The following is a 17,127-nucleotide window of genomic DNA, read 5'->3' on the forward strand; positions in this document are numbered from 1 at the left end:
GGCTGGTCTTTAATTTTTACTCTTCAAAATCGGACTTATGCGTGACGGGGCATAAGTTCTTTAAGGACGTTGGCATAACTCATGTTATATGATGCGTTCGATTTTGAAGGCCAAAAATTAAAGACCAGTACAAAGGAGGGCCAAAAGTGCAAATAACCCATTAATTGTCCAAATTGGAAAATCCAAATGGGTAGCCCAATTGTCGACCCAGCCTAAGCCCAAATAGGAGCCCTAACTCGTACCCAAAAATTTCTGAAGAAATTAACACTACTGAAATTGCTGCCACCGGCGAAAATTGCAGCAAAGGCCTAGAAGAGCGAGCAGCCATGGCGGAGCCGAACCAAAACCCGAACCAAAACCCGAACCCGAACCCAAGTGGTGGCGAAGTTCCTGCGAACGTAACTATTTACATCAACAACCTCAATGAAAAAATCAAGCTTGAAGGTAAGATACTGTGTTTACACAAAACATTATCTTTATGTTTAACCGTGTATTAAATGTGTTATGTATGGTAGAGTTGAAGAAATCACTGCACGCTGTGTTCTCACAATTTGGTAAGATATTGGAGGTTTTAGCATTCAAAACCCTAAAGCATAAAGGACAAGCTTGGGTAGTGTTCGAGGAAGTTTCTTCTGCTAGCAATGCACTTCGACAGATGCAGGGTTTTCCTTTCTACGATAAGCCTATGGTATTTTCTCATTACTTTTTACTTCTTTTCTTTGTTTGTCAATCTGTTATTGCTTTAGAATTTTCACTACTGGAACCTAGCTCCTAACTTGGTGCAATGTGTTTGCTGCAATTCTAGTTCATCGACACAAAAAATAATCAACTTCACTAAAATCCATTTTTTTTATTTTTTTATTTTTGAGTTTAGAGCCTGTTTGGATGGGCTTAAAAAAGCAGCTTATAAGCTGCTTTAGAAAAGCTAAGCCAAACGGGCCCAATTATTTTTTTGGGCTTATTTTAAGCACAAAATGGCTTTAAGTTGGCCAGCAAACACTCAAAAAAGCTGAAAATAGCTTATAAGCTGTTTTCAGCAACTTATAAGCCAATCCAAACGGGCTCTTAGTCAATTTATCATTAAAGGTGAAAGGGGACAAAGGAACCGTGTGTTGATTGTCCTGTAAATATCAATCAATCAACTATACCTCTCAAACTAGTGGGGATCAGCTATATGTAGTTTTATATTGATTGATTTATCATGATTTAGTTATTTTTTATGCTGGCTGTATACTTCCTGCTTTATCTTTATACGTGCTTGGGACTTGATATGGTTAGTGAGTTGACGTCGAGCTAAACCAAATTAAATCTTTCAGTGTGACTTTAAGTATAATTTTTTTTTCCCTGTAAAAACTAATGATTTCTAGGAAAGGTATCATAATCCTGTTTGTTTGATAAATGATTCTAGATACATTTTGACTGCTCAAGCATTTAGGCATCTTACCTATGCTGAATTAGAGAATACTATTTTCCATGGTCAATCTTATTTATCCCACCATTTTAATTTACGTAACACAATTTGACTCGACACGGAATTAAGGGAGATGTGAAGACTTTTGAAACTTTTGGTCTTAAATATGCCATAACATTTGTGTCACTTTAAGACTTTTAAAACTCGTGGTCTTAAACATGTCATATCATTTGTGTGTATATAAAAACTTCTCATTAAGGGTTTAGAAGTTCAAGTTAGATTGTTTCCAAATATAGAAATGTGGCGTTCTTTTTGGAACGGACTAAAAAGAAAATAGTGTCACATAAACTGGAGGGAGTATGACACAACTTTGGGGATGTGATCAGTGTAGCTGTTAGGAGTAAGAATGAGTGTTCGTGAGGTCTTTGAACTAGTTGCACTATATCGGTGAAGAATTGAACTGCTTTTGGCATCAATGTTTTAGCAAACTCTAGATGGGCTTAAATGAAGAGACATGGACAGTGATGATTCATATCGTCAATTGCAACTTGCTTGGGATTGATGCATGTGTTTTGTAATCCAGAAGTCTATCAATCAAAGGATTCCGTCTCAAACCTTAAAATTATTTGGGATTAGCTATACACATTCTCTTGTGTCCATTCCCCTTTATTTAAGTTTTTTATAACTTCAATAATTTGTCTTTAAAGTACAGTTTGGCATATTACAATCCTATACTGACATACAAGTCTCTGACCAGATTAGGAAAACTCCTGATAATCACCAACCTGTTTTCAGCATATTTGATATTTTAGAGTGCTTGACTGATAAGGGCACATGGGTTGGTTCTTTTGCTCATGGCATGAGGCTAAGGTGCGACATGACCAAGTGGAAAGGTTAGGGGGTTTTTGTCTCGTTAGTTGGAGGTCGATGAAGGAGATAGAAAAACCATGTTGTGCTTGATTCATAAGATTCTATATTTAATAACACCGTTATATTATTATACTTAGCCTATCAAAAAAAAAAAAAAAACTTAGCTTTCTCTACCATGACATCTCAGACCAACCAAATTAGATCTTCCTTCACAAGTCTTTCTGCATTTTTTGCAGAATATATTAAGTAGAACGTATGATATGATGACTCGAGTTTGAGAACTCAATAGGTTAAGACAACCCATTTTTGTCTTCCAACCGCAGGGAAACTCCAAATACAGGTCTATTAATTGAAGAGTAACATCAACAACTAATGCTTATTCCCAACTAGTTGAGTATCATCTATATAGTTGCTTTTGTTGTGGTGTGTCTTAGATATGTCCCAATTGATTATGTGAGGTTATAGATCATTTTTGAGACAAGTTTTCTCCATTTTATTTTTAGTCTACCTTGTGGGACTACACTGGGTATGTTGTTGTTGCTGTTCCTTTGAGCGCATTCAATCATTATAGTGTAATATCCATGGAGCAGAGTTCTATACAGGATATGGTCAATCCTTGATATGTCTTACTTGCATCTTCGGTCAGATGACTTTCATTTTATTCTTTGATATTCATCTTGTGTATATGTTGTGGTCTATAGATGGAAGAATGGAGTCAGAATAGATGATTGAAGTCATAATCTGCTTTGAACTTTTAATTGTTTCAATAAGCAATCTCCTAGTCTCAGAGATCTGTTAAGAGAATCCTTGTCAAAGATATTTCAACCTGGAAAATTGTTTTCTCATCAGCCAAATGAGGACATTATGAAATGTATATGCTGGTTTAGCTTTATGTGTGCTGGAATTTGCAACCCATACATCCCTTAGTTTCGATTGTCGTACTAGTTGCATATTTCTCATTTTCACTTGAGGTTACGAGTGTTTTTTCGTGCTAGTTCTAGCCTCTAGGTGTCACCTGATTGCTTGCTGTTTTTTCTTTTTATGAATACGATTACAAGTTAGTGCTTTCCGTAGGCACCAGGAAGTGCAAATAGTTGCAGGGAAAAATCAAACTCCCACAAAGTCGAGTAACTCAAGGAAAGTGCCATTAATGATGTTACACCAAAAAGACAAAAAGTACAAACATCTATATTTTAGTTGTTCTTTTTCTTGCATAGCGTGCTTGCATTAGTTGCCGAGGGTGCACTGCATAATGGTTAAAATGTTTATAGATTGTGTTACACATACTTGGATTATTCTTACATCTTAGATGTTGCTTTTTCTGTTTTCTACAGTTGAGTAAAACAACTGGTTTTTGTTATGTATCACAATGTTTACTTTTAAATGCAATGCTACTCTTTACAAATACATGTTAGTATGTTACAGGGTTTAGCAAAGTGCATATAATGTTATACAATGTGGCTACCTCTTTGTTTGTGGTTCTTGCATGCACATGCATGTTTATCTGTTGATTACTTGAGCAAAATTAAAGTTGCATCGAGATACTTGATGAGGCCTTTTTGATTCCTGAATAAGCTTGTTTACCTCAATTATGTCTTAATTTTGATAGCTTCTGTTATATGTTTTGTTGGTGTAGTATAGATTGGTTACATAGGTATTCTGACACACATATATGTCTATCACAGAGAATACAGTATGCAAAGACGAAATCTGATGTTGTAGCAAAAGCTGATGGTACTTTTGTTCCCCGAGAAAAAAGAAAGAGGCATGAGGATAAAGGTAAGTTCTTTCATTTGAAAATGTTCGAGTTCTCAATATACATTTGAAACCATGGAGAAGGTTGGACTAACAGCTAAATGTGTTACTTCATAAAGTTTGCTACATACTGTTTGCTTTAAGATGCGTATAATAATAGGGAGATAAATTTTAACCTCCAACTTCTGTGGTTGCGATCATATTCCCTGTTCCCCCTCCCCTACAACCCACCCCACACCCAAGATTAAAAAAGAAAAGAAAGTACAATTACCTGACTATTGCAAATTTTAGCTATTTATTTACTGATCCTGCAGGGAGAAAGAAAAAGGACCAGCAAGATGCTAATCAAGCTGGCATGGGTCTGAATCCTGCATATGCTGGTGCTTATGGTGCAGCACCTCCTGTAAGCATTTTCCGTTCTTTTCAGAGACTTCGTCGAGTTTCCTGTTTTCTAGACCATATCTGTTGAATTAATGGGATTGTATTATCTGTTGTACTTTCACTACACACTATAGGAAGTTAATCAGGTGATGTGATGTAGATTTCATTTTGAAATATGTCATCTGATTTTCCAAAGCATACAACACATTTCATATAATGAAAGTAATGGGATAGTGCATGGAAAGTGGCAGTTATGCACTTGGGAGTTAGGATGGAGAAAAATCTCTGCTGTAAAACTTGTTGAATTATTTGTTGCTGGATTCTTGATTAGCTTGCAATTTGTCTCGCATTTTGGTGAAATCTTGGGGCACTAATTTAGTTTGGTATGGGAATACCTTTTTATGCCCATAGGTTAAAATGTAGTCAATCTAGTGTTTCTTTGTGATTATAGATGCTTTTTACAAGAAACTTCCTAAACTGTGAACTTTTTCCTCTTTTCCAAATGCTGCAGTTCTCACAAATACCATACATGGGTGGAGCTAAAGCAGTACCGGAGGCTCCTGCTCCTCCAAATAACATTCTGTTTGTGCAGAATCTACCTCATCAGTCTACTCCAATGATGCTACAAATGCTCTTCTGCCAATATCCTGGCTTCAAGGAAGTTAGGATGGTTGAGGCAAAGCCTGGAATTGCTTTCATAGAATATGGAGATGAGATGCAGTCGACTGTTGCTATGCAGGCCCTTCAAGGATTCAAAATTACCGCCGAGAATCCCATGTTGATTACATATGCGAAGAAGTAGATACACTATATTTTAGCTGCTGTCTGTAGAATTAACATTATTTTTAACTAGGATCTGGATGTTGTGCGGCTGCAAATTTAAGCTTGTGATCCATGGATGTTTGAGTTTACCCGTGTATTTGTTGTGTAGCACCTTACCACCTCCTTTTTTCTTTCGAGCATTATGCTTTGCATTTCCTCCACCTTGTAATCTTGATGTGCTTCTATAGCCCATTTTCCTTTTGCCAGTCTCATATGAACATTACAGACAAAACAATCTCTTTGCCCGGTCCCTCACCCTCGCAGCCTCTTCGGTAGAAACTCTACCTGCCAGTTATTGCAAGTTGCTACCGAGCATAATGCTGAAAGCTTGTGGTGTAGTCTAACCATAGCATAAAGTATATTTATAAATAATTCATGTCAGGAGTTGTTACCGTTTATCCTTGTTGAAGTCGTCTCTGTTGCAGTGACATGATATTTTGAACTAATTTGTCAATAAGAAATTATTTGATATTGCCACCTTACTAGACGGTCTGATATCACAATTCAATATCTATTGTCACATTCGTTCTATTTCGGTTGTTTTCAAAATGTTTGACACTAACTTTCGAAAATTATCTTAATATCTTTTTAATTAATATACTCTAATATATAAGCCAAGACGGAAGTTAAAACGTCTAGTTAAATATCATATACTAGTATAAAAATAGAATGTTTGGGGTGTTAGTGAACACAAATACTCCTACTTAATGCACCGAAGAACTTATAAATTTTTTAACCCCATGAATCATTTCTTGGGTTCCAAATGTTAGAATTTCAGCAGGAGTTGTTTCGTGTTTAGTTGGAGGAATTTTTGTCCATTTTTTTTTGTGTCAAAAGAATGATTAAATATTATCAATAGCTTTTAAAATTGTTGTTTAAATATAATATATTTGATAGTAGGGGTTAATAGTGGGCCCGTGCTTGGTGTAGAAGGCCGAGTCGAGGACCCGACCCGTTAAAATTCGGACTCTCTCACTCTCAGTCACCAGTCCAACCCTTTCCCGCTTTTCCCCAAACATTCCATCAACGATCCTCCAAACCTTTTTAAAATCAAAATCCACACTCTCTCTCTTTCTTTACTTAACTTTAAACGCAATTCATCAATCACCTTAATCTATTTTCTTCAACAAATTATGCTGCACGAACTGTTACTAGCACTCTTGGGTTACACAGGAGATCTCATAATCGACATAAGAGAACAACAAGAAGAAGAAGAATGTGGGGCCCACATTCCCTTATCACCAGATGCACCCATCTCTCAACAACCCACCTTTAAGCTTGCCCCTGATGTCTCCTTCATTCAACCCAGTGAAAGGTTTGAAAATTTATTCTCTTTTTTTCCTTCTAATGTTATTTTCCCAATAGTTAAATATGTTCTTTTTTATTTCTTTTTCTGTTTGGGTAATGTAATTTATTTGTTAGTAGAAAATGTAAAGTACCCACCTTTAAGCTTGACCCTGATGTCTCCTTTGTTCAACCCTGTGAAAGGTTTGCTATTTATTCTCTTTTTTCTTCTATGTTACCCTTCCAACAATTAAATATGTTCTTTGTTTTCTTTTTCTATTTGGGTGATGTAATTCATTCGTCAGTAGAAAATGTAAAGTACCCACCTTTAAGTTTGTTCTTAATGCCGAAATGTTTGCTATTTGTTGTGTCCCTTATGTTCTAGTTATCTTTCAAAAAAAAAAAAAAAAGGAAAAAGAGAATTTTTTCGTTCTGTTTTTATTTGTGGAATGTGATCTATTTTTAGTATGTTTAGAGATGTGTATGTTGGCAGAAAATGTAAAGAAGCTCTAGTTTTAGAGAACCCCAAATGGTTGAGTTTGCAATAAAACTAATTCAAATGGATAGTGAGGATTCACATAGGTAGCCCGAACTAGTTTAATTGAGTCATAAGTTGTTTTCTATTGTAAATATGGAAAGCATTTATTTCAACCTAGTGAAAGGTTTGCAATTTACTGTCTTTTTTTCTTCTTCTAATGTTACCCACCCGACAATTAAATATGTTCTTCATTTTTTCTTTTTCTATTTGTGTAATGTAATTCATTCGTCAGTAGAAAATGTAAAGTACCCACCTTTAAGCTTGCTCTTTATGCTGAAATGTTTGATATTTGTTGTGTCTCTTATGTTTCTAGTTAGCGTAAAGAAAAAAAAATGACAAAAAGAGAGAGAGAGAGAGATAGATTTTTCTTTCTTTTTTATTTGTGGAAAGTAATCTATTTTTAGTATTTTTAGAGATGTGTATGTTGGCAGAAAATGTGAGGAAACTCCAGTGTTATAGAACCCGAAATGGTTGAGTTTGCAATAAGAATAGTTTTAAGGGAGGGAAATGGATAGTGAGGATTCATAAAGCTAGCCCGAACTAGTTTAATTGAGTCATAAGTTGCTTTTATTGTCCGTAAAGATGGAAAACAATGATTTCATTTTGATGGTTTAAATATATAGAACCTCACTACTTTAGGAAATATCTGCAGGTCTAGCTAAATAGTACTACTATGTGGTTTTCATCCTTTACTTCATAAAATTTTCCCTACGATTTCTTGGGCTTTTATATATTACATTTTGGGTTGGGAAGTCTTGGCGCTTCTTGTGATTTTGGTTTTAGGTGCAGGGATCTATTGTCTAGGAAAGGATTCATTTCCTTTTTTATGGAATTATAGATTCTTCGTGCATATTTAGACTGCCTTTTCTGCATAGCCTAGCTAAATTACATGCAGGCATTTATCATTTAATCATAAAAATACTCCTATGATATCTAGGGCCTTTGACGTATCACATTTATGATTATTTGGCTGTAATGTGTAAGTATTTCATGTGATTTTGGGTTTGGATGCAGGGATGTCATTGAGAGGATTATTACGCTAGGATTTTACTACAGGGAGCTAGACCGCTTTGCAGCCAAGTGTCGTAATTTAAGTTGGATCAGGTCCTCCAATGAGTCACCTGCGTCAAGGACATCCCAACTATTAAAAGGGAAAACATTGAAGCAGAGTGTGTACAGGAGGGCCATTGCGAATGGTATTGTTGAGGTGTTATCAGTTTATAGGTCTGCTGTTCTACACATCGAGCAAAAATTACTGTCTGATTCACTGCCTATTGTGGCAACACTTACTCAAGGCCTCAATAAGGTGGGTCGTTTGTTTCCTCTATGTAATACTTTGTGTTGATTATTCTTAGATCACATTATTGATGAATATTTGTCTACTGTGGAAAGAGGCAAGCAAATGCAGAAATGTAGTCCATCACTTTAATTTGGCTGTCATGGAATTCTGAATTTGAATCATAGACTCGTAGGGTTATTCTTTTTGATTTCCTTAACTTTCTATGATACTAGAAACTGGAACGAGAACTTGTAGGATTCATTGGTAGCTTTTGCTGTATCAAGTTTTTTCTTTCATGTTTCTTCTTCTGCTAGTTCCTTATTTCTTTATCCTAGTCAATTGTAAGTGAGCTTGGTTGATTTTAAAGTTCTCTTTTCCTTTGTTTTTTCTAGTAGCTTATCTCTTCTTCCTGAACCAGCATTTCTGTGTTTTTCACTAATTTTTTTATTAGTTCATGACGTGGCACTTATTTTGCTCCGATCAAGGCTTGATGGTGCTTCCGCAAGTTTCATATTATTTCCTGTTCCTCATGTATTTCCAGCCTTAATTTTCTTGGTCTTCCTACTTCTATACATTCGAAGAACTTGCTTTTGTTCCTTAGATGACTTGCTAACATATCTTATTTTAGTTCTTTGTTCTTTTGCCTCCTCTTTTTGAGCTGATTCTAGAGATTGAACGTGATAACATATGTGGAGGAAAACTTCTCAACCTTTTACACAAACGTTGCCACTGTGGGGTTCCTGAATTACAGACATGCATCCAGAGGTGAGCATTTAAAACTCTTATCACATTTTCTTCCCTCTCAACTGCTTTTTGTTTCTTCTTTCTTTTTCGTTGCTTATCTATTTGTTGTGGTTGTTTCCATACTTCTCAAAAGTTGCTTACACATCTAGTCTTTGAATGCTATGCTAGCGGTTGTAAAAAATGTATTTTACTTCTCATAAAGCATGCCCGATGGGGCATTTTGCGAGAAATTAAAATTAATATGACCTTCCCCTTACTGGTGCTTGTAGTGGTGTATGTGCCTGTCTAACTCCGCCCCCCTTCCAAAACATTCCGAATTAAAAGTAAGTAAGTAACAGTGGAGTACTTTTAACTCCACTTGTTCAACTTTTGTAAGTACTATGATGGAACTAGGCCATCACTGTTTCTTGTATCCTCAAGAACTGATGTGGGAAAGGATTTCTGTCTAGATAAGTTACTTTGCTAACTCTTTTTTTAGTGTTGTTTGTTTCCTGAATATGATCAAGAACCTCATGATCAAAATATGTTTTAGAGTAAGAGAGTTGAATCTGGGTTCCAGATACTTTTGATAAATTAGTTAGTGGAAAAGTGGCTTCCGTTTACTGGTAATAGTTTAATACTCAATGTGGCCGTTGAATTGAGCAAACCTAAAAAATAAAACAATACATTCAATTTGAAAGTTGATTGAGTTTACTATGCTCAGGAATGTTTTCAAAATGGTTCCTTGCAATTTTACATATTTTTTTTTTCTGTCATTGACGATGCAAATTTCTTAACACCCTGCAAGAATGTAGCCAACCGCTGGATTCTTTTTCTTACTATTTAATTCTATAAAGTTGGAAAATAACTATTCTTAGTGGGAATCAGAAGCTGCAAACTCTATGATGGTATCTCTGCTAGTACAGTCGCTCATGAATCCAAAAATAACGACTTTTCTCCTCCTTACATGTGTTTTTTCCTTTCTCTTTTCTTTTTCCTTTAAGCATAGGCTTCTATGGCATGGGCATCAGGTCATGTATAATCAGCTTGCTTCTTGGGTGGTTTATGGAATTCTTCATGATCCATATCGAGAATTCTACATCAGCAGGTAAGCACTGAGAAGGGTGTCTTTAATTCTATTATCATACTATCCGGTACTTGAAATTTGTCTGGAGCAACTACTCATTCACAAGACTTCACCATGCATATAGTTGAACACATTTGTTAAGGATGCGTCTCTTCTTAGAAGGACCAAACATGTTAGTCAGTGTAGTCAGTCCACCTAACGTCGCTCATAATGGTGCATGATGGACATTCATTTGTCACTATAATATCCTGTAACTTTTCAAATAACCATATGTAACATATCTAAGTAAGTTGTGATTATGTTTTAGTCAGGATGACAAAGACTCTGAACAGGAATCAGCTCCACATTTGCTTGAGAAACTAACGCGTTTGTCAGTCACTGATACATCTTTAAGTGATTGGCACTTGGGCTTCCATATTTCTTTGGTATGAACTCCTGTCCCAAACTCTGTTTCCTACTTTGCCTATCAATTTTCCCAAAATTATGTCCACTTTCCTGAAGAGGACCCTTTTCTCACACATTTTCTCAACATCATCCCCTTTCAACCTACTACCATACATCATTTAAGCTATTTGTATGAACTCTCTTCCTTGCAGGATATGCTGCCAGAGTATATTACAATGCATGTTGCAGAATCCATTCTTTTTGCAGGAAAAGCTGTTAGAGTCCTTCGCAATCCAAGTCCCAGTTTCCAATTTAAGGATGGTTCATCTCATCCGCAAATACAAAGAGGACCACAAAGGACTCAAGGAGATACAACGACAATTTCTTTCCAGAATAACTCCTTGAATGATAAGTTATTTGGAGAAGATTTACTCCCTCAGGCAGAGGCTGATAAGATTGAAACTATGCTTCAGGACTTGAAGGTTTTTTCAATAAGCTTTATCTAGATTGATGTGGGCGATATTTATCTTCTTTGGTTCATGTATTCAAGATTTAGACCTTTTTTAGCCTTCTCCTGATGAATTCTCGCTCCTGAAGCTAAGTGCACATTATATTTATTGTTTTGGTTTAAACTTACAACTATCTCATTTGTAGGAGTCATCTGAATTCCACAAAAGATCATTTGAGAATGCTATTGACACAATAAAAGCAGTTGCAGCCAGTCATCTGTGGCAGGTGCAATTACATAGTGTACCATTTCTTCCCTTGCTGCAGATAAGGCACTTACAAATCATTCCTGTTTGCAGCTTGTTGTTGTGCGTGCCGACTTAAATGGGCACTTAAAGGCTCTTAAAGACTATTTTCTTTTAGAAAAAGGCGATTTCTTCCAGGTAAAGGAAACTGACTTCTACAACTTATGTTTCACAGTTGTGTTAATGATATCCTGTTCTGCTGATGATTTCCTTATTTATTTATTTTTTGTTCATTTTTGGGGCATGAAAGTTGCATAGTTCAGTTAAAGATCAATAAAAGGGAGCATTTTAGGTTTTTAAACTAGTATTATAAATAATCTATGTGGTTACTGTTTTTATCTCAAAGCCTAGGGTTTTTTAACCAAACTAAACACATGCTGAAGGTGCTTATGAAGGAAATATTAGTACTATCCAGATGATCTTGAAGATTTTCTGGATAATAATCCTTGTCATTGCATGATATAAATAAAATTCATCCCTGGTGTGAACAACATCATCTACAGAACATAAACTACCTATTAATATATAATAGGCAGCAACTGAATTAGCAATTTCATCGAATAAACTTACATATGCTTGTGATTTTTTCTCTCTATATTCTATTGGTGGAAAGGACACTGGCACTAATTGATGCAACATAAGTAGAGATAAGTTTTTATGTCATGGCTCAGTTATATTTAACTTGCATTTGTTGTAAAAATGTGTGAGAATTAAGTATAGGACCGTCGGTTACTATTGAATATGCTACAATGAGCTAGTACTATTCTAGTTGAGCGCGAAGTATTTTCTACACATCTAAATGAAGATCACATGCTTTTTATGGCTGTTCCTTTTAATGATTTGTGCAAATAAAGTTTTTGTTTCTTCAGTAGTATTGACAAAAGGTATTTCTGGCAGAGTTTCCTTGAGGAGAGTCGCCAGCTGATGCGTTTACCACCTCGCCAATCTACTGCAGAAGCCGATCTTATGGTCCCATTTCAACTAGTAGGTCTTGTACAGGACAATAATGCTTGTATCAAATACTGCCCTTATTATCATATTTTTCTGTTGTCTTGCAGTCAGCATTCCAACTCTTAAAATAATTTTTCCATTCTATGTACTGGTTCTTTTCTTTTCTTGTCTGACCTCATTGATGTTGGTGCGCGAAGATCAATCCATGATTTTGAGAAGTCCAGTTGAATGATATGCTGAAGTCTTTGATAATTCATCTATAAGAAGGCTGTTATGTTGTTCTAAATGCTTTCTTGTTTTTTGTTTATCTTCAACCAAATTTGGAGCGTAATGGCTGAGCAGAATTTTCTTTGTCCAGTTGCTTCGTCTTTGCTTTTGGCGTGTTATATTGTCTTCGTCGTGGTTTTTAATCATTACAAATATCTAAGTCTTGAATTACCTTGGTTACATTGCAGGCTGCTTTAAAGACTATTGGTGAAGAGGATAAATACTTTTCAAGGGTGTCTTTGCGGTAAGAATGTGCTTTGATTTTTCTTATATTTAAAATGTATAACAGTTTATTTCACATTTACATTTCCTAATGTTAGGATGCCATCATTTGGAATTGCTTTGAAACCCTCACCAGTTGATCTGCCCAAGGTAAAAGTGAATAAGGATGGAGACTCAGTGGGGCACCCAGATGCTTCGTTGGAGGTGTCACTTGATGGATGGGATGGCATTTCCCTTGAATATTCTATTGACTGGCCATTGCAGCTGTTTGTTACGCCTGAAGTGCTATCCAAGTAATACTTTCAGCTGTCATGAAATCTATATCTCTTCAAATCCAAATAGTGAACGTAGAAGCGGAAATCTTTTTTGGGTATATGGTTTTTCTAGTGGCACAATGTCTTGGCTGACCACCCAGAATATCTTCACTGGTAACAACCCACCAGTATAAAATGAGGATATGAACAGGAATGATATATGGACATTTTTTGTTGGCCAAAACCCCTAGCAACTATTCTTCTTTATTTATTGCTATTTTGCTTTAGGTATCAAAGGATATTCCAGTATCTGCTCCGTCTTAAAAGGACACAAATGGAGTTAGAAAAATCATGGGCTTTTGCAATGCATCAAGATCATATTGACTTTGCTAAAAACCGAAATGACTCTACAAAGTCGTCTGGGTCTCAGCATCAAAGGCAACGCCTTAGACCAATGTGGCATGTTAGAGAGCACATGGCCTTCTTGATCAGAAATCTCCAATTCTATATTCAGGTAAGATTCCTGTAAGATATCTGTGTGTCGGTTATCTTTGCTTAATAGATGATCCAACTTTCGAAAACCAAATGCTTAACATGCGTAATAAATTTAACGCTAAAAGGCTATTCTTTGAAGTGATAAATTTCCACGATCACATGAATGTATGAGCTTCAATATGGTAAATTAATCAGGCAGTTAGCTTCTTACACTTGCTTCATCAGAAAATAGACTTGAAGCGCAGAATTGGGCTTATTTTCATGACCTGTATAGGATTGATTATTGGAACTCTTTACTTCCACATGCCCTGTCTTATAGGAAAAATTGATACCTTATAGCTTGCAGAAAGCATGTCTGAGGTTGATAGATCCTACATATGGTATGAAGTGTCACAATTTAACATTCTTCAACTTAATCTGAAACAACTTTACTAATTTATATGAAAGAACATGTCGTAGTCCATCACCACTGAAGTTGTAATTCTGTTTCTTAAGTCGGTTGTTGATGAGCAATCACAGAAGGTTCTCTGTTAGACAACCTTGAAAGTCCTGTCTCTTTGTTGTCTTCCATGGGAATGACTTTGCAAGAACCTTAGATAACACATTTAATTTCCCAGGTGGATGTGATAGAATCTCAGTGGAACGTTTTGCAATCTCATATTCAGAATTCTCATGATTTCACGGAACTTGTGGGCTTCCATCAAGAGTAAGTAATTGGACATTTCAACGTGTACTGCTGCAATTAGTGTTAAAATTTGTATGATTTATCGAATATTAGATCTTCCTAGTTCTTACACCTGCTTTATGCTTCTTACATTTTGTCTTCCTTTTTGGGTGTATATTGTCAAGGATTATCCCTATTAATTAGTTGTTGAAACATGAATCTGCATTGATATCATACTCTTAATGAAATGGAGCTACTGGAACGGGATCAATCATTACAAATCTAAGCTGTAGACTTGTAGTTTACACTTTTATCTCTGGGACATTCTATTTCAGATATAGTTTCTGTTTGTTTGAGCTACTTTTTGCAATGTCAAGACTGTTGCATAACCACTGTCGTAAGATTTCACACAGAAGTAACAAACATAAGCAATTTTTTATCTGCCACATAAGTTAGAAGAGTATCAAGAATTTGGTTGTTTATTTGTATCTGCCACTTAAGTTTTCAGTATCGGACTTCAAGTAGTTTTTCAGTAACCGTTAGTATTAACAGTGGCAAGATTACTATATACTCGTAGTTGCTATTCATTTTTTGTGATTGCTGTCCGTTCTTTGATACAAAAAGGTGGTGGACATTGGTTTTTTTTTTCCAGATACTTGGCTGCGCTGATTTCACAATCTTTCTTGGACATTGGTTCTGTCTCAAGAATTCTGGATGGAATAATGAAACTATGCTTGCAGTTCTGTTGGAAAATCGAAAATGATGAAAGCAATAGAAGTACTAATGAGCTGGAGCACATAGCTGAGGTACTATTGAGTTGATTTATGCTCTTGTGTTTTCATTTTCTAATGATAGCAAAGAATAACATGTCAAAACACTTTGCCCTTTGTTCAACACCTCTGATATTCTTCATGCAAATCTACTCTTAAATAGAAGCCAAATCTTTTGTCGTCTGTGAAACCAAATCTTTTGTCGTCTGTCATTCTCCATATTCTAGTACTTGATTAACCTCAAACTTATCTGACCAATGAGTGCTGACAAAGATGTGGTGGTACCTTATTCTAGTTATCATCAAAATTACTATGATGTAAATTATATCTTGACAGGTAAATTAGTTTTCTGCACTAAATTTCTGTGGCTTTTGTTCGTTGAAGAACTTATTACTTGCGGACGATAAAATCATATTTTACTTCAGCACTTGAATTTGAATTACATTTTTTTTCTCTGGTCGATGATCACTATTTATTCTATTTATTTTGGATTGGTTCCCGCTGCAGTAACTCTTATTTCTTATGACTTCTCAGGAGTTTAACAAAAAATCGAACTCCCTATACACAATACTACGAAGTAGCAGGCTTGCTGGGAGCCAGAGAGCCCCGTTCCTTAGGCAATTTCTTTTAAGACTCAATTTCAATTCCTTCTTCGAGGTAAATCTCTTCTGGAATTATGGAGACTTCATACTTCATTTGCTTATTTTATTTATGTTTCTTTTTAAATTCGTCAACAGGCAACTGCAAGAGGGGTGCTCAATGTCGTCAGACCTCGCCCAGCCACATCTGTCCTACAGTGATGGTTTCTTCCTCTTAAAGCTACCCAATGTAATTTGTTATAAAGGTTTTTCCGCATTGGGCGTTTTTTTTGTGTGCACGCGTGTGTTTTGTTTGTGTGCTGTTACAAGCACTTGTATATCAACTAGTTTAGATATGAGGTATAGTTGATTGATTATTTGAACAACTGTTGTAACCCCATTAATAATTAGGAGTGAGTATCCTTATGAGGTCCAATGATGAGTTTTTCACTGAAAGAGCTAGGTTTGCAAAAGCTGACAATTGCAAATATTTAAGGGGTTTTTACCCCCAGATGGGAGTGTGAAATAGTCCACATGTATCTAGCAGGTCAATGCTTCTAGTGCCTTTTGGTTATATGGTGAAATTGGGTGTTTATATACTTGATCATATAGTATCAAGCTTTTCAACCTTGGATAAGTCAAATGATAGGTCAAGATCATATTATTCATTGGAAATTTAAGAGGGGAGAACGACATCGCATGATTCATTTCAATTCAACTTTAATAACATGAATCTCCAAGCCAAGCCTTTTTTTCATCAATCTGGGCAATGGGGGAAGAAATGCTCGGTCACAAGGTTCTAACAATCAGTAAGTCAAGAAAGTGAAAAAGAAAAGTTAGTTTAGATCTAACATAATGAGGTTGCAAATGCTAATATCTGGAAATAAAAAAAGACTTTCGTGTGAATTATCTTGTATCGAAAAGGTTTTTGTGCATTACCCCCCAAAAGCGGCTTTTGTGCTATGTACCACGTGAAAACCTCCTATGGTTGGTATTCTTTTGCACCTAAAATGGTCCTCCTTGTGATGCTTTGGACGGTTGTTCGAAGTGCTAGGTGTAGATTTAAACTCAAAAAGCATAGGATCATGTGTGTCGAATTCTTATTCTAATCGAGTTCATCCTACTTCTATCCCCTATATTATACGGCTGTAAATGGAGTACTAAAAGATCCCCAGCAAACCCAGAACCATCACTCAGAGCTACTAGTGGGGTTCATTTTGAAGTCAAACTCCTAAAAGAAAAATATTGTACTTTTGGTTCTGATTGGGAAAACGTTTCTTAGCCAACAACCAGCGAATACAATTTCCAACCCATGGCCTCTACCAACCCCCGGCAGGCCCCAAGCCCCCAGCTCAATTAGTACACAAAATTAGGTAGGAAAATGTAACAAAGCTTAACCACTGTGTAATAAAATGCAGCCAGCAGCCTTATTCTCGCTAGTCCAAGTGAACAGTATTTTTTTGATTTTCTGTTTTTTGTTTTTTTGATTAGTCCAAATTAACTGATTAGATTCTTTTACATAAACTAAAAGGTGTCTTGTTCGAATATTAAAAAATACAAATCCCTTTATAGAATGAGTTTTATCCGCTAATGGATTTTTGGTCCATTCAAATTAAACAAGCTAGTCAATTATAAGTACT

At 35.9% G+C, this 17,127-nt stretch overlaps 2 protein-coding genes across 2 annotated transcripts; both read left to right on the forward strand.

Annotated features, from left to right (window-relative positions):
- Positions 1 to 253: 253 nt before the first annotated feature.
- On the forward strand, positions 254 to 5,451 carry LOC132610419 (U1 small nuclear ribonucleoprotein A). The gene is made up of 5 exons (XM_060324713.1): positions 254 to 444; positions 516 to 688; positions 3,967 to 4,060; positions 4,351 to 4,439; positions 4,929 to 5,451. Exons 1-5 carry the CDS (start codon positions 327 to 329, stop codon positions 5,217 to 5,219), a joined length of 765 nt encoding a protein of 254 aa, XP_060180696.1. The 5' UTR covers positions 254 to 326; the 3' UTR covers positions 5,220 to 5,451.
- A 705-nt stretch (positions 5,452 to 6,156) lies between these two features.
- On the forward strand, positions 6,157 to 16,026 carry LOC132608877 (gamma-tubulin complex component 4). The gene is made up of 16 exons (XM_060322654.1): positions 6,157 to 6,554; positions 8,076 to 8,367; positions 8,969 to 9,105; positions 10,073 to 10,171; positions 10,458 to 10,575; positions 10,747 to 11,016; positions 11,189 to 11,269; positions 11,341 to 11,424; positions 12,184 to 12,270; positions 12,693 to 12,748; positions 12,825 to 13,019; positions 13,269 to 13,494; positions 14,093 to 14,181; positions 14,792 to 14,945; positions 15,444 to 15,566; positions 15,647 to 16,026. Exons 1-16 carry the CDS (start codon positions 6,373 to 6,375, stop codon positions 15,707 to 15,709), a joined length of 2,256 nt encoding a protein of 751 aa, XP_060178637.1. The 5' UTR covers positions 6,157 to 6,372; the 3' UTR covers positions 15,710 to 16,026.
- Positions 16,027 to 17,127: the final 1,101 nt, after the last annotated feature.

This window comes from Lycium barbarum, chromosome 9 (genome assembly GCF_019175385.1).
Source record: "Lycium barbarum isolate Lr01 chromosome 9, ASM1917538v2, whole genome shotgun sequence".
NCBI classification, from domain to species: domain Eukaryota; kingdom Viridiplantae; phylum Streptophyta; class Magnoliopsida; order Solanales; family Solanaceae; genus Lycium; species Lycium barbarum.

Bases quoted from the DNA above. Each gene is read 5' to 3' on its own strand.
- LOC132610419 (XM_060324713.1), top strand. From the start codon at position 327: ATGGCGGAGCCGAACCAAAACCCGAACCAAAACCCGAACCCGAACCCA. The intron at 689-3,966 runs GTATTTTCTCAT...TGTCTATCACAG, and splicing joins CTTTCTACGATAAGCCTATG to AGAATACAGTATGCAAAGAC. The intron at 4,061-4,350 runs GTAAGTTCTTTC...CTGATCCTGCAG, and splicing joins AAAGAGGCATGAGGATAAAG to GGAGAAAGAAAAAGGACCAG.
- LOC132608877 (XM_060322654.1), top strand. From the start codon at position 6,373: ATGCTGCACGAACTGTTACTAGCACTCTTGGGTTACACAGGAGATCTC. The intron at 8,368-8,968 runs GTGGGTCGTTTG...ATCTTATTTTAG, and splicing joins TTACTCAAGGCCTCAATAAG to TTCTTTGTTCTTTTGCCTCC. The intron at 10,576-10,746 runs GTATGAACTCCT...TCTTCCTTGCAG, and splicing joins TGGGCTTCCATATTTCTTTG to GATATGCTGCCAGAGTATAT.